The 18104-nt window shown below is 41.0% G+C and overlaps 1 protein-coding gene across 8 annotated transcripts in view; it reads right to left on the bottom strand.

The window, feature by feature from the left end:
* The window catches only part of PDE10A (phosphodiesterase 10A), a 1305213-nt gene that overhangs the window by 594005 nt on the left and 693104 nt on the right, over positions 1-18104 (bottom strand). For all 8 annotated transcript variants that reach the window (XM_078648625.1, XM_078648626.1, XM_078648627.1 and 5 more), the window contains one exon: positions 9129-9187. In XM_078648625.1, the coding sequence (XP_078504751.1) occupies positions 9129-9187 (59 nt within the window). The remainder of the gene's footprint in view (positions 1-9128; positions 9188-18104) is intronic.

Here is an 18104-nt window from a genome sequence, read left to right as displayed (position 1 = left end):
TATGCACTGGAACGACAACTCATGGGGCGCCACTCATTACAAACACTTTTGTAGTTGGAGCCGTTGCGGGGTGCGATGCCATCAGTCATGCGGGTGGTGTTCCTGATTTGGAGGTAGGCGCTGTGGCGTATGGGTTGGTGGAATACCCTGACTCGGGAGACCGCTCTGTGGAATAATGGGCGCTTGCCCCAATTGGCGGCCCTGCAAGGTTTCCGGGGATGGGACATCATCGGTATTTCAAACCTGGGCGATGTCCTGAGGGGCACGACACTCAAGCCCTTCCAGCACCTTCAGATGCCATATGCCGCAGTCACAATTTTACCGGTACCTCCAATTTCACCATGCCCGGTCCCCTAGCCTGGAAGGTCTGGAGTCTCTTCCTGAATTTAGTCCGCTGGAAGCGAAAGTCTTCATGGGGGACTAACAGGAAAAGAAGATTTCCTGGATCTATCAATCCCCGGTTACTCACTGCTCCCCTTACACTTCAGAAGCTTAGGGAGGACAGGGAGGAAGACTTGGGCAATCTGGAGGAAGAGGACTGGATGGAGGCCTTGGCAGCTCCGCAGGTTGCGGCCATAGTGATGCGACTCCATCTGGCCCAGTTCAAGTATCTCCACAGGGTCTATTTTACTAGGGCACGAGTGTGGCGGGCGCGGCTGATCGCTTCCCCAGAGTGTCTCCGCTGTGGTCGGGAGGAAGGGCACTTTCATACCTACTGTCTGGTGGTGTACATCCTTAGATCGCTTTTGGAGGGGGGGTTTTCCATGCCTTTCAGAGGTCCTGGGGTGGGGGCTCCCTCATACGCCGCAGTTGGCCCTGCGTCATGTCTTGGAGGGGATAGGGGGCAATGTCTACAAACGACACCTCATGCTATTAGGCTTCACATTGGCGAAGGGAGACATTGCGAAATCATGGAAGGCGAAGCGGGCCCCCTCGGTGGCTGCATGGAAGAATGGATTGGGTTTTTGCATGGGGTTAGAGCAACCTATATTTGTAGCCAGGGGATGCCAATGAAAGCACTATAAAATTTGGAAACGATGGGCGGACTATCGGGGCCTATGGTTGGAGCCGCCAGTGGTAGCGGAGATTAATTCATTGGGGTAGTTTCTTGTTCTGTAAAGGCGCAGGGAGGGGGGGGGGGCGGGGGGGGGCGTGCTACCCTGCTACTATTCTTTGACCATATGTCTAGGCTGTGGACAGGACTATGCAGACTTAGTGTGATTGAAGGGGGTGGGGAAAGGGAGGGAGTGGGGGGGGGGATTTCTATATCATTTAGTATGTCCTTGTTATGCATTTTTTGATTTTGCTCACAAAAGTCGATTGCTTTCATGGTACAGATGGTCTGATTCGGCAGATGTCTCTGGTGTGCAGAGCTCGGCGATATATATGCAAATTGACGAATAAAAAATATGTTTAAATGGAAAAAAAAAAAGTAAAACTGAAGACGTTAAAGGCAGCACTAATTCTGTGGGTCAGAATAAGGAACACACTAGAAATTGGATACCATTCGGGGGGGGGGGCACTAATTTGAGATTCACCAGGCACGCCGGAATGTTTGCAAGATCAATTAAGTATCCCACTCAGGAAGACAGGAATAGAGTTCTGTGGGGACCTCATGATGATGAAAGAGGTGGTGCCATGGGAAATATTGTGGGCAAAGACAAGGGGGTCCCTCTCAAGGTTTAAGTATCTGCAGTTATTGTCCTGGGGGAAGCAAATAGGAACGAGACCGAAAGATTTTGGGAGTTCGGAAAAAAAAGCTACAGAATGAAACCCCAATGAAGAAGGAAGTAAGTGACTGGTCTCAAACATTGGTGTCTTTTGAACAGAAGAAAATCAAAGCACCTTATGAGATTTGGGATGGTGCGATGCAGATGTCGGAGCCACAGAAACTTTGGCAACTTTCTTTTAAGTTGCTTTATAAAGTAGTTAAACCATCTAACTTAAAAAGGAATCTTTTTTTTTTTTTACAGTCAAAAGCCTCTATTGGACACCATATAAATGGGCAAATTTTGTAACAGCTGTTGCCCCAAGATGTCAGATGTGTGCTGTGTGCTGATGACAGACATATGTTTTTTGAATGCCCTGTGTTAAAGGTTTACTGGTCCACAGTGGAAAAGGCTATAAATTAAATTCTCTGTGCCAAAATAAAAATAAGCTTATCATTAATAATGTTGGGAGTAGAAGATAAGCCGATTTCGCCCCTTACCAGGGATAAGCAGGCCCTGCTCTTTTATCTGGTTCTACTTGCTAGGCCAGAAATGTGTAAAAAATGGATATAAGCTGTCCCACCACTCTGGATAGACTGGTTCCAGGCAGCAAAAAGCACCTGTAAAAAGGATACAGGTTTAGAGACTAATACGCATTCTAAGATCTAGGAGGCTTTTCTGAATTGGAATGGCACAATAAGAGCTTAATTGTATTAGTCCTATTATTACACCTGCACCTGCATGGGACTTGCAACCAGGTTACTGGATGGGCTCATATGCAAGACTATGGAGATATCGCCAAAAGCCTGGGGAGGTACAGAACGGCTGGCAGGCTGCAATTTGCATACAATGGTGGGATGAGGACAATAAAAAATTAAAAAATACTGCTAACATTAAACAGATATTGCTAAAACAACTTGAAATAAAGAAATACAGGCTAAAATATGGAGAAAATATAAGGAACAACGTATTTTCAATAAAAATGTACACTTTAATTTTTAGGTAAAAGATGTTAGTATTGAAATGTATGTTATTAGAGGTTATTATATTAAATGTATGTTATTAAAGGTAAAAGGCAAAAGAAGAAACTGGAATTCTCAAATTATTTTGTGTAAAGACAGTAAATAAATAAGGCAACAATGGAATTCTAGAGCGTGACTGCTTTGGTATAAATATTTTCTTGACAGATCAATAAAATGGGCCTATTAACTTGGAAAGTATGTATTTACTCAGAACAAAGCCATTTCAATGAAAATGTTGTTCTTGCAGAAGTACGGGCAAGAACATTGAGCTCACAGTTAAAAGGATTAGGAAGTATGGAAACAACAATCGTAAATGAAGCCTTAACCAGTGTTCCAGAGTCATTTATGTGCTTTACCAATGTCAATAGCCCAGGAACAGATCAGGTTGGAAATGTGTCTTTATCATCAATTGCTGGCACCAACAACACAATTTATCATGATCTGCGCAAGACTGAGATCTTTTTTTGAGTGGTCTTTAAAGATACGGATTCGGGAAGATTTAGATTAATATCAGCTGCCCCAAAAGAAATGTTCTTTTTTTCATAAAATCCTCCTTTGATACTCCTTATCTACATGACAGATGGGAAACATTGAACCTCACATTTATACCTTAAAGCAAGCACTGGCAAAGCTAACAGACGTGGTGTTGGCGGTCATCCTTTTTGCATGGTTGATACTTGCTTTGTCATAGTTTTTGCAAAACTTTGTTGTGGAAGTTGCCATGCCCTCCTCGTTAATTAAAAAACAAAAGAAAAGTGCAATGAACATACTTTTAATGTGCACTCTGATTGTATGACCTTAAGACTATGCAAAAGCAAGGTAGTCTGTAATTCGCCTTAAACACGTGGTCACTTTGTAATCAAAGGTATTGCTCACCTGTGATCAAGGCTCTCCACAAGCCAAAACGCATCAGTATTGAAAGTCAGCTGCTGCACTTTATGTTGAATAAAGCACCTGATATTACTCGAAGTTTCGCGTGCAGTGTACTTCTTTTGGAAGAGAAGTGTGTTATACATATATCTCAATAAAGACCCGAAGGTTTAATACTAACTATAGTTAGGGAAATATCATTTATTTCTATACAAAACCACCTTAAACTACACAAACGTTACACATTTTAAAGTTAAAGTTATAACAAAGTTACTAAAACCTGCACACCTCCGTACAGAGTGTTATCTACTTGCTAGCCAGACTAAATTAACTTGAACTCTAACTTTCCCTTGCACTGTTTATACCCTTTCATATTACATCACTTACAGCAAGGTAAATCATTGCAATTGTAACAGTCATGCCCTCTCAAATGACAATTTATGAGAAGACTGTGCATGGTAAAGGGCAGAGTATTAGTTAATTTAGTCTGGCTAGCGATTTGACAACCCACTGAGGCAATTGTGATACCCATTTATAAAAAAGGAGATAGGCATTTACCATCTTGCTATCGGCCCATCTCCTTGATTGACTCTCTAATGAAGGTCGCAGGTCGCATAATTTTAAAACGTTTACAGCACTGGTCTGAGGAGGATGATGTTCTTTCTAGATTACAATATGGCTTTCGATGTGGAAGGGGCACAGTGGAACAAACCCTCAACTTACATCTCCTTATGTCTAAATATGTGGACGTGAAAAGGGGCAATCTTTACGTAACATATATAGATTTAACCTCCGCTTTTGATTGCGTGGTCCCATGACCAGTTATGGAAGGTACTTGAGCAGTTGGGGATAAATCCATCTATCCTCGACTTCATCAAGAATTTGTACAGAGATGCGGGGGCCAGGGTGCGGTTTGGTCTGAGGGGGGAGTGCTCTCCAAGGTTTACCATCACCAGAGGGGTGAGGCAGGGGTGCATTTTAGCCCCCCTGCTTTTCTCTCTCTACATAAACGCCATTGGAGATCACTTGAAAAACATCGAATGTGATTATCCGAAAGTGGGAGGACAAGCCGTACCAATTTTGTTGTATGCCGACGATGCGGCTATTTTATCTCAAACACGACTGGGCCTACAAAGAGCAGTTACTGCCTTTTCAAATTTTATGCATGAAAGGGGTCTCAAAGTGAATATTGGCAAAACTTTTTCGATGGTATGCAGTAAGGGATCAAAGAAAATCCCATGTCCCATATTCATTGAAGGTCAAAGAATAGACACAGTTGATCATTTTCCGTATCTGGGCATCTGTGTCCATAGAAAGGTGACATGGCAGTCTGCTGTTAAAGCTAGGAAACTTGCATTTGTTAGAGCAATTGGGGCGCTTCGTGATTTTGCCAGCAAAATAGGGGGGGGAGACCAGTAAAAGAGCTTATTCTTATCTATAAAGCCAAATGTGTCTCAACAGCAATCTATGGGGCCGGTCTGTGGGGGATCGAGAATATATCAGCCATCCAAACAGTAGAAAACCATTTTTTAAGGTATCTACTAGCTATACCGAAATCAACATCTGTCTACATGACCCACATAGAGTTAGGTCTACCATACATTTCAGATGTAATTAAAGTTGAGCCCCTGCTTTTGTGGCATAAAATCTGGTCCACCCCGGAGGCTGTACTAAATCGAGAAGTAATTTTGGACATTCTTAAACTAGAAGGGGCAAAATACACGAAATGGCTGGTATACGTAAAAAGTGTTTTTTGTGAAATTGGACGCCCAGATCTATATACTGATCCTATGTCGTTGGAGAACTTTTCTAGGAAAACCTTGAGAAAGATCTTAATGGATCATCTGGAAGCCAAGAGGTGGGCTATTCAAAAATCAAACAAAACAACTTTGGATTTCCAACTGATTACTTTGAATAAGGGTCCCCAATTGTATCTTTCCTCTGATTTTTCCCATTTTTCTAGAATGCTTCTTACTAGATTTAGATTGGGCTCTTTCTACCGCCATATAACATTCCCTTCTTGTAACAATTGGTCTCGAAATCTCTGCCCATGCCCTTGTGATGACCTTTCCCCTCAATCGAACATTCATTCTATTTCATTCTGTACATATTATCTAGTTCCCAGGAAAGCTTTATTGAGACCTCTTTTTAAGAAATGGGGCTTGAGGACCTGTAGAGATGCCTTTGTTCGGTTGCAACAGTTGGAGGACAAAGATGTTATATGTACTATGGAACAGTTCTTAAAATTGCTGCTTAAATTCAGGAAATCTTTATGATAGCCCATGCATGTTTGTGTTTTTTAAATCCTTGGCTGTTTTGCACTTTTTATATTTTTTATGATGTTTGTGTTTTTAACAAAATGTAATGATTGCTTTTATGATATCCTTTTTGAATATCGAATAAAGCCTATTTTGATTTGATTTGATTTGACAACCCACTGTATTGAGGTGGGTGAGTAAAAGTAAGGGTGCAAATTATAACTAAGTTATAACTATAATTTTATCATGTCAAAGGTTTGTGTAGTTTAAGTTGGTTTCATATAAAATAAATTAGTTTTCCTAAATATAATTAATCTTAAACTTCTTTATATTTAATATTCTATGTTTCTCTTTAAATTGCTTCTAAGCATATAATGTTGCTTATTATACTATGAATTCTTTTAAATTGTTGTTCTGGGACTGAGATACGCACTAGATACTTTCGAGAAAGTACTGCAGTACATCGTAAACGTACTAAAAAATAAAAGTTGCAGGATGCAAGTTTTGTATGGGTTTTGGGGGGATAGTTAAGTAATTAACTATTAAAGTTTAATTACTTAATTTATTGTAAAAAGGTGAGGGCTGCAAGGTAAGTGAACAGGGTGGGAAAATAATTAATTGTACAATTATGTATTTACCCCTTCCGTGCTCCCATCGGCCTACGGCCGCCGCAGCCCCGCCAACCCTTTAGAACGCTTGCACCGCGGCGGAAAAACCACCGCGGTTAAGGCGTTAATTGATACTTTTTTATGTAATAGTAATTAATTGTTTTCAGTTTTTTAATATGTATATATTTAATGTTCATTAGTAATTGTTTTATTAAGAGTTTAATATTTTTTTTAACCTCATGGGGTTACTCATATACGTAATGTATTTGTAGTTAAGTATTTTCTCTACCCTTCCTTAGACTACCGTAGAGATAGTAAAATGAACCTCTTCTCAGTTCAAAACCTTCCCTTGTGTTGCGCTGTTTGGAGTGGGAATAGTAAATTTCACCCCTTCAAAATCCAATTATTTCCCTACTGTTGCAGAGACTGAAGTGAGGATAGTAGATTTTACCCCTCCAAAGTCCACCACTTTCCATACTGTTGCACAGCTTGAAAAGAGAATATTGAATTTCACCTCTCCCTACTATTGCACAGTCAGGATTGGGAATAGTAAACTTTACCCCTCCAACACTTTCCCTACTTTTGGACTGACTGGGGTGGTAATAGTAAATTTTACCCCTACGAAATCTAATGCTTTCCCTACTGGTGGCTTGTTTGGAGTGAAATACTAAATGTAACCCCCTCCAAGGTTGAACCTTTCCGCAATTTTGTGTTTTGAGTGGGAATAGTAAATTCTACCCCTCTGAAGTCTAACACCTTCCCTACTGTTGCGTTGTTTGTAGTATAGTACATTTTACACCTCCGAAATCCAGCCCTTTCCCTACTCTTGCATTATTTGGAGTGGGAATAGTAGATTTAAACCTACCAAAGTCCAACACTTTCCCTACTGTTGTGTAGACTGAGTTGGGAATAGCAAATTTCACCTCTTCAAAGTTCAGCGCTTTCCCTACTGTTATATAGACTTGAGTGGGAATAGAGAATATGAATCAATAAAAATACTTTGCCCTAATTCTTCAGACTTTGCTAAAGTGCCTAATTTCTTTCTATACATTACAAAAATAGTAAAGTTATATTTCAGTTAAAACAAAGAAAGTGTAGTCTAAACAATATGGCTGCTTTTTCTTTTGCAAGGTATTTAATTATCCAATAATGTATTTTGTCAGCGCCATGTACCATAGTATACTGCACAGGTACAGCAGCCCAATATATCACTAAGGTTTACTCCCTCATTACTCAACAACTGAAAACAAAAGTCAGATGAATTAAAAAAAGGACCCTTTCCACATCATACTGTATATTCCTGTCAAATTTCATGTAAATCCAGTCAGCCATTTTGGCGCTATTTCTGTTTAAAAAGTCGATGAAAATGTAGTGGTGGAAAAACCTATTTTGAGAGGCCCATTTTTTGCACCTCCTTCACTAATCACTACAAAACTTTGCATCATCAGCCAATGTAGAAAAAGTAATGTGGTACTTACCCGTAACTTCAATTATCAAGTATTGGTATCTTTCATAGATTCAAATGCCTAAATCATTTCCCGGTTCCCATCCCGAAGACAGGGAATGATTCAGGCATGTGAATCTATGAAAGATACCCTAATATGGATAAGGAATGCGTTACTTACCTGTAACTGCAGTTATCCAGTATTGGTATCTTTCATAGATCCACATGCCTGAATCATTCATCGTCGTCGGGATGGGAACCGGGGAATGATTCAGGCATGTGAATCTATGAAAGATACCCTAATACTGGATAATGAATAGGCTGGCAAGGTTTTCTGGAGGTTCATCAAATAGTAACAAAGTTATAAGCAAGCAAAAATCCAAGAAATTCTTTTCACCGGGAATCCTAACTATAACTACAGAATGTCTACCTCCACTATGTAATATAAGTAATTTTAGTAAAATCGAAAGGTCTTGGCTAACACCAGACCTAAAATGTCTTGCCTACAAGGGTTCTAACATTGTCTTCTCAAGTTTATGTGGTTTAAGATTGTGTTATTCATCAAAAATACCCTGGAGAGGCTATCCCCCATTTTCAAAATGAACAGATGATGGACGGAATGCTGAACAAATCACACATTCATCCCCAGTCCCAAATCTGGGTTAAACCCATTGTTCTTTTGTTTGCCACGCCATTCCAGTTTGGACCCAGACATATGCAAATAAGTCATGACCCTGCTCCTCATGGGACAGTCCACCCTGAACTGCCAGGCCAGGCCCTCCCTGAAGCGGAAACAAGCATTCTGGGATCGGTTTCGGGGTATCACCTCTTATCAGCCAGGCTAGGTTGAATTCAGTGGCATGGCCTGCATGGGCCCCTTGTCTGGGCATACCCTTTTCATTTAGGGTGACATATGCAAAATTATTACGGTCCAGGGAGAACCTGGCCTGGCAGTTCAGGCTGGACATGAAGAAACCTAGAAGTGATAAAGTCGTAATTTTCTGCAACTAACATTTACAAGTTGTTTACTTGTTTATGGTTGAAGTGTAGCAAACAGAATCTGCAAATAACATACATCTGTACTTCTGCCTGCTCCACACCCACAAAAAAACAAAGAATGCTTGGATATGATCAGCATCTTTCACATCAGTAGCCAGGAAATGTCTGCCACTGAGCAATCAATCAAGTTTAAGCACTACCATATGAAAAACACTTACTTTGATACATCAAGAAGGAAGTCATTCAACTCCGTCTGTTTGGCAAGGCCTCTGCAGACCTACAATACAATGCAAACTGACATTTCAGAATACAATAAGTACTGCTTACCGCTTACCTGAATAAACATCTAATAAGTCTGACATTTGTGTTAACAGCTCATAAATATACAGCGAATATAAGAAGCACATGTTTCTTAAATATAGTCAGCTTATTTTCCAAAACATCTTTTACAGTAACTCTGCCCCCACGCCCCTAATTAAATGAGTATAGTTATATCATACATTAAAGATATAGAAGGATCATAGTAAATAGCAACAAAAAGCAAAGCAAACAAAAAGCAAATCAAAAAGATGCAGAACAGAACGCAAGCATAATTTCTTTTCAAATTGAACAATGCAGTTCACTAATTTGGATTTATTACCCGTCAGTCAGGTACACTTAAAAAAAACTGGGAAGACGGCAGTTGGCTGTGCATGGCCACTGAAGATCTGAGACCTGACTGATTCTGCCTCCCTACCTATCCACGGGATCCATATCTATCAAAAGTTTTCAAAAAAGTGCAGATAATGGTTCTTACACCGTACACATATATGCTGATTAAGGTGGCCGAAGAGGGCCATAGACTTTGGTAGCAACAGCTGTTGGCAGAATTTCCAATCATTGCACCACAATGGTGAGGGGGACTTCTTAAAGCAGTGCTGCATCAACTGCATTGTACTTTATACTAGTGCACTGCTGGTTCCACAATCCAAACCCCTCAGAAAATGATAGAAGGGAGCTGCAATACTGTATCTAAGAGAAAAATTCTGACAGGTAGACTGACTTTTTACTGGATCCTGTATGTCCCACGTATTAACCCTTACAACTGATTGATAAATACAGGCTATTGGCTCTCTTGGTAGCTCATGCTGCGAATGCCTGGAGTTTGATTTGATTAACTCCCTGGCTTCTGGACAGCAAACAATGGGCCAGATGCAATTGGGAAATCAGAAACAGCTATGTACAAAGGTGCCTGTTCCCTATTCCCAATGGGTCACAAATGGGCCGCCTCATAAAAATTCATGAGGAAGGTCGCACTTTGCGATCCATTCGGAATGGCAACAATCACAAGGAAGGTGGCCTGCTGGAGTCGGCAGACCACCATGACTGTGATTGCTTTTTAAATAAAGGAATCTTTTTTTGTAATGCAGCTTATTTTCCTTCAAGGAATACAGGCTGCATTACAAAAAATAAAAATGAAAAGTTTTCTTTTCATTTTTTTTTTTTTAAGAGTAGGCAGTGGTCTGTGGGATGGGATCCCTTTGGAACAGCAAAGCCCCTATGATGTTAAGGAAAACCCTGAACTCCTCAGTGTTTAATGACAGTTAGGGCAAGGAGCCAGTCATATCTTGTTCTGGTCCCCCTGCCACCCTAAGAATACTACAACAAATACAACAACCTCTACTAGGGCACAGATGAAACTATGGAGGGACACTGCTGGGAGAGGGCCTGTGGAGAAGGTAAATCATTTGGCTAACCGATCTAACAGCACATAGTGTCTAGTACATTTCTTAAGGTGCCTTATAAGTTGTATCTAGTGGGGAAAATACTATACACAATCTTAAGTGGACACATCAGCCACATTAAATGTGTCTGCCCCTCTATACAGTCAGACCAATACAGCTGCTCTGTCTGCTGCTAAGCAATTGGGTACCTGTATAAAAGTACCACCCAGAGGATACTGCTACTCACAAACAGCTGACAAAAGAGGGGAAGTATATAGTAAAAATGTGACCCTCGATACAGGATAAACCTCAATCTGAACGCACTGGGACTGGCAAAGGTGATCGAGAAGAAAAAAAGAGGCAAGGTGCTACTACTAAGCGGGGTGAAATGCCCGATGCAGAGTGAGATAGAGCAATATTAAATAACATTGATAAACTTGACTATGTACATCTCTGTTGCCCAATCCAAAAGACTACAGCAAACTCAGCAAATAAATCATGCCTTCTGAGGAAACACTTCACTGCTTAAGAACTGGAACCTGCCTCACAGATTGTGTGTTTACACTCCTAAGTCTCACTAAACCGCAGGTAAAGTGGTTCGTCACATAAAAGTATCAGCCTTAATTGAACTTCAACAGAGAATCCATGTTGCAAATACTGTACCTATCTTAAAGAAAGGGGAGTACTCCTATGGTACGGCTTATAACTCATTGAGCAATTGGAGGTAAACAAGATGTTACTATTTCAGAATGGGACACTCTGGAGTACTGAATTTTGCTTCCCAGGTTTGACAATGGAGATTCCTAAGATTAGCCCAGTATCACTAGGGGTGTATCAGCTGAAAATGGCCATTCTTTGGAGATAAACAAGGTGTACACTTCTGCACTGACACTCTTATTTGCAAATGTCTTTAGTCTATAAGCAAAGTTATCACTCCCCACATCTTGAAATAACATTAACAGTTATGGTTCCAAAGAAAGACAAAACCAGTTTGACATGGGTTATACTGTCCAGTGCCATAGTAAATTCCACCGATATCGGATGTTGTAAATCAAATTCTCTAAAGTGCTATTATTGTACCTGACCCCATGATTAAACCTTAGTGTCAAAATGGAAATACTTTCATTCACTGCACACACTAATTTAGCAGTTATGCTCTTTGATTTTACTGAGGTCAAGCATTTATTTCAATGGTTCATTCAGACACAGAAAAGGTTTTTGGTGTACCTCTGGACTCTTCTTCAGTTGTGGTGTATCAGGCATATAAATTGTTATGTATGCGTAATGTACATGGCACAAGTAGCCATGTCTTACTCTATGGGAACCAATCTTACAGTACCAGGAAAAAGCATACCACTTTTGTTTGCTCTAATACTTGAAGCTGTTTTTTTGCTTGGTTACTTAATCATGTCAGGTCATCGCCCAAATGCCGGAAAGTGATATATTAGAAACCCCTGGGATCATGGATGATATTCTCGGATCGACCCTGCAAGCGACATACTTCGGGGTTGTTATATCGCAGCAAGTGGGGAAGATTTTAGGTGCTAATTATAGCCCCTCCAGAAACAACATGCAACACTCATGAATTAATGGAATCATCTGCCTATCCCATATTGATCACTGCAACATAACTAACATTGTGATCATCACCAACATATCTGTATTGTTTTCAGCTGCATTTTTCCTCACATAGTCATTAGAAGGTTGGAATCAATAATAGGTGTTTTTATCTGGGGCTACCGCTAAGGACAGAAAGGCATTTGAGTTTGCTACTGGCAACTAGTGGATGGACCTTACTCAATCTTAAGTTACCCAGCAGTTATTTTTGTCAACGAATGCTTAAGTTGGCAGAAGCTGAATAGCCATTTTATTATTTATTTAGTCGATGTTTGCTTTCTCCACCATTATATTGAGCACTCACCAGGGTGAAACTTAAAACACTGTGGTGGTTATTGTATTAACAAATGTTGCTTGGAGTTTGGTATTTCTGCATCTCCAAGGACATTCCCCTGAGGTTAATTGCTTACTTCCAACTGTACTTCTGGAGAATGGTCCTAGTGTCTTGGAGAAAGCATGGCTGCTCTCCTTCCAGCAGCTAATTAGTAAAGGTTAGTGAGAACATATGGGAAGTTAGCTCTGCCAAAAACTTTATTTTATATATAGTTGCAAGTTCTTGACTTCTTTGTTGAGAAGGCATAATAGTGGCCTTCAGCCAAAGACATTGATACTAAAATTGATATGGACAATTAGATCACTGCTTGATTATGGGCTATTGTATAACTTGCATGACTCACTACTTCCACATGATTTGAATATACAGCTTACGAAAAGAAAGACTTTAAATTAAGTCCCAAGTGATGATATGTTACAGTCTGTCTCAATGTCCTTGCTTTCGTACAGAAGGCACTGATGACTTGCACTTAATAGCCACATGTCTCCTCCTTGGTGAATATTGGACACAGAATGTCCCTATATGAAACCGGGTTACTGGTTGAGGGGGGTGAAACCCTACTCAAGCAGCCACCATAATTCCAGTCAGGGTGAAGTTACAAGCAATAACAAATTATCCTGTGCTTAACCCGCTGGTAACTTGGCACAAAATCAGTGAGGCTCAACTTAGAAGCAATGTGTAAAGTATTTATGGAGCACTTCATAACAAAACAATGTAAAAATATCACGCGAGAAAATCCCACATCAATTTAGACAAAATGGAGGGCGCAAGCTGGTCCAGACAGAAGGTAAGCTTGGATAATGCAAGGAGGCCTCTGGAGCGTTTTATGTTCTTATATCTCGAGACAGGAGGTTAGTCAGCTGACACTTGGAGTCACCTCAGCCAGGGTTGAAGGGTGCAGATCCAGTCTTCCTTCTCAGGCAGCAGGGCTACAGAGAAGCTGTCTTTCTGACAGCAGAGCAGCACAGCAATCCTTCTGTAGTATCCACAGGTTCAGAGGTGTACTGAAAAGTTGGGTCTCAAGGGCCAATATTTATACTTGGTGTCAGCTTTGAAGTAGGAAAAGACTCTTTCTGTTTCCACCCCTGAGGTGTCTGAAATTCCCTTCCTCCCTGTCCTGGACCCAGTTTAAGAGCACAAAAGACTAGTGTCAAACCCTTTGTGTGTGTGTGCTGAGCCAGAGCCTTTGTGATTGAAAGTGTGGTAGGTGATTGCTGCGCCCCCTATCAAGCAGGACACACACGCATGCATTAACACACACACGCGCACACACACACACATCTACTCAGAACACTCATTACTAAACATTCAAACATCAATTTAAATAAAAACTAAAAATCACACTTGCAGCTCTGCCTTGGAGGTCCCAGGAGGGTTTGGACTGTTACCTTCCCTCATTGGCCAATATGGGAAGGAAGCAGTACAGTCGTCGTCACGGGGTGACCCCACTCTGTGACAAAGTGTCACTGATTGACACTCTACCCTAGGAGCTTCAGGGCTTAAAACCGAAGTGCTCAGGTGCAAGGCAATGAGTGACGCTACCCCTCGTCACCGAGGGAGAGGGCCTCCAGGACTTTTGCTGAGCTGATGAGGTCACGCCCACAGGAGCTGTGACATCCTCAGCCCAGCAAAGTTCCGCTCAGGCAGCCAGGAGCCTGCACATGTAGTGCATGTCTAGCTCCAGGCTTTTTGACCTGAAAATGGAGAGTGTCTGTCAGGCCTACCTTTGCCCAGCCTGACAGACTGTTCTTAAGGCACAAAAGATGAGGGGTGTGGCCCCTCAGCCCCAATGGACCTGCTGCAGCTACTATCAAGTAATAACTGTCCCATCAAACAACATCTATTCCCCCTTTGTCTCACAGTCAGAGGAAAAAATACAAAGACCAACAATCAGGTACACCTAGTCATGTGACCAAGGATACAGGCACCAAACAGTGGGACAAGAAAGTGGCAAATTTATAAATGTGGCAATTTCAGATATGTGACTTCAAATCCAACTTTTCCATTAAAGAGGGTTTTAAATAACAATTCTTTAGACACCAAACGCAATATTCCTACCTGCTCTCAATTGAAAGTTATCCCTTAGTAAATGTAATAATGTCACTCAATGTTATCCTATGGGAGAAGTAGGCCTTACAGTAGAAAAAAAACAGAGTTAAGAGTTCTTCACTATCACGACACGTAACAGTTAAAAGTACATGTCCAACTTTTTGAATACGCTACACCTTGTCCTATGGGCTGTTTAGGGCCAACCCTAGGGCTGCCATAAATGTATTTAAAAATAAGGTTTAGGCCTGGAAAAATGTTTATTTTGCCAGGTCAAAAAGGCAGTTTAAAACTGCACACACAGGCCGAGTGTAGTGCCAGAGGCACTCTTGTGGTCTGACAGCCAGTGATGACATTTGACTACCATTATTTTAATTGACTTTGGTGTGTTATTTTATCCTAGCCTGAATGTATCTTGCAGTCTTTCAGTGGGAGCTGTCACAGATTAGAACAGCCTTGCCAAGAACAGAACGTGCGGGATGTGCATTTGAAAGCATGAGAGAGAGAGCGAGAGAGGTGTGAAACACACTTTTTGGTCTCGAAGTGCAGTGTTATGAGCAGTGGTGCACAAATGTGCTCTGTGTTGTACGTTGAGAGATAAAGAATGTGATGCTGTAAAGCAGTGGTGCACAAATGTGCATTGTGTTGTACATTGGTAGTATTATGAAGTTCTTCCTATTGGCTTTGACATGGCCTCATGTCATCCTGAATTCAGACTCTACTAGCTTGGGTTAATCAACTTCAAGGATTGTTTTTGTGAGAGATTGTGTAATGTACCCTGGAAGGCTTTCATGAGCTTCGTCAAGATTAAGGCTGGAACATTCGAGAAGATAGAGGGGACGTGGGAACTCCTTCCTGCCATGGAATGCTTGCTTGGAAGCTGGCCAGTCCTAGTAAAATTCCTTTGGCACAAGGGGAAGGTTTCTCAAACCTTCTAGTGTGTTTTGAGATTATAAAGTGGAGGGTTGTTGACTTAGAAACCTGGATTTTGGAATCCAAATGGGGACGGATGCGTCTACTTCAGATCAGCGGAACCCGGGTTGCTGAGGCTCTTATCCCCGGCTGTTTAATCCCCTGGTCAGGAGTGGGCTAAGATGCAGTGTTTGCACCAGGTGAAGTGTTGAGTTTTGATTATTGCCATTGTGATGTGTTGCCAGTGATCATTTGAGGTGTTTTCTTTGTGATTCGGTGCATATATCTTTCTGATCTCTTGCAGGACATCCCATTATATTTGCTTGAGTCTTATATCATATTATTTGCTGCTTGTTTATTCATGGTATTATTCATGCATTTAACTGTTGCATTTATCAAGTGTGTTATTATTGCATGCATATAAATATAAATCTCTATGTGTATTTGAATGTTGTGCGTTTGGCATCGGGGAAATCCGTTCTGTTAGACAGCATTGTTTAAAATAAAACGCCAAGCCTTATTATAAAAAGAGAGTCCTTTTTCTAAAGGTGTTGTGTTTATGTCTTCTGCTTAGCTGTGTGGGTTTGACCCACCGCGTGGGAGATTCTGTATTATCTGAAAGGCGAAGCAAGACACTGAGGCATGTTTAAAGGGCTATTTAAGTGGGTGGCACAATGAGTGCTGCAAGCCCACAAGTAGCATTTAATTTATAGGCCAAGGGTACATGTAAGTCCCACTTTACTAGGGACATATACGTAAATTCAATGTGCCAATTAGGTGTAAGCCAATGTTACCATGAATGAGTAGATGTATTTTAGCACTGGTCCTAAGAATAACAAAAATGAGATCAGCAATAATGGAGGAGTAAGGCAAACAGTTTTGGAGAAGACCACCCTAAGGCTGAGAGGTTTAACAATCCAGTTCCAATAACAGCCATGAATATTCATCATAACACATCAAATGAATATTCAAATACATGTTATTATGTTGGGCTTGCTTGGACATGAAAAATAGCACCGTGGTGGAATTTGCGCCGCGGCGAAGGGGTTAAGGCAGGGTGCATGGTATTTAGAAACAGGACGTGTAAAGGTTTAATGTTAAATATGTTCTTCCAGAGAAAAGGCCCTAAAAGCCATTTTCAATATAGAAGAGATAGGTGTTCCATAGGAAGGCGCTGGGATACAATATTAAGTTCAATAAATGTTTAATAGATGTTACCGCCACCTAGGAAACAGCTAGATAAATATTTCAAGGACTCTTTTTAATAGTTAAACAAAATTCAACTTAACGGTATAGTAGAATTTTGCCTATTATAGAAAATGTACCTTTGCCCTGCCTAAAGTCCCTGGAAGCTAAATTTACATTTTGCTGTGCCAGCCAGACATTAGCATTTCAATAGGAGTAAATGAGGTGTGAACTTGCTTCTGGGAGCAAAACAATAGGCTGTCCTGAATGGGCCAAGATGACCCCTCTGAACCAGATAGAATATGCAGAGGTGACTGGGAGGATGACCTTTGACATTAAAGTGTCAAGAGCTGCTTGAATATCACATCCTGGTTGACAAGTCTGCTGGGGTTTTCATATGATATTTGGGGGACACTTCAAAGAAGCCTCCTCTGTCACAGGCAAATGTCAGCTGACACTTGGGCAAGAATGCTGAAAGATTGTGGGTATCTACTGCCTCGTTAACAAAAGCTCAGCTTTGATTTTACCATACTTCTGTATCTAAATTTATTTGGGGTAAAAGTACTGCCTAAAAAGGGATTTTAGTGTTAGATGTTGGAGGACACCAGGACTATCGTAGTACACTCTCAATACACACTCCAAAGCACCCAGGTTTAGTGTAGCCAAAGACTTCAGAAATGTTGAAAATGGGCTAGGTGGGTACGGTTAGCCCAGAGAACCGTTACCCCAGTGGTTAGGGCATCCTCAGTGGTTATTCTCCTCATTAGCTAATGCAAGGCATAAATATGTTACACCCATGAACGGTTAGTCTTGGGCATCTAAATAAAAATGTAAAAATTATAGATATGACAAACATGCAATTCCTTAAGACAGAATGCTGCATACAAAGTGATATGTTGCAATAATAACTGAAACACATAGTAGTAATGACACTATCAAACTTAGAAATAAAAAATCAGCTATTACACGGAATGTAGTGAGCTATTCCCACCTACACCACTGGCCACATGTTGGATCTAATCTTCACACACACATCAAAGCAACAATTCTAGCAGTGCAACCTAAGCTGTAGTTCGACCACTCACCAAGTACACTTCATCGCTTCAGTATACTTTAACAATAAACCTTAATTGACCCCATTCCATTTCGAAGCATCAAAAAAAGTAAGCAGGATCAAACTGTAGAAGACCAACAACATAGTGCAAATGGGAACACAAAATGCCTCAATCCCATAGACAACCTCAAAGAAGTCTCTCTCGAACAAAGCTAACAATCCTGAAAGACAACCTCCAAAAGACAATAAATCTAATAATGAAACGAACAGGGGCGGCCTTAGGCATGTGCAAGCTGTGCACCTGCACAGGGCCGCCAACCCCCAGGGGCCACCACACCATTAT

The sequence above is a fragment of the Lissotriton helveticus genome, chromosome 6 (genome assembly GCF_964261635.1).
Source record: "Lissotriton helveticus chromosome 6, aLisHel1.1, whole genome shotgun sequence".
In the NCBI taxonomy this organism is placed as follows: domain Eukaryota; kingdom Metazoa; phylum Chordata; class Amphibia; order Caudata; family Salamandridae; genus Lissotriton; species Lissotriton helveticus.
This window is presented reverse-complemented; position numbering and strand designations above follow the sequence as displayed.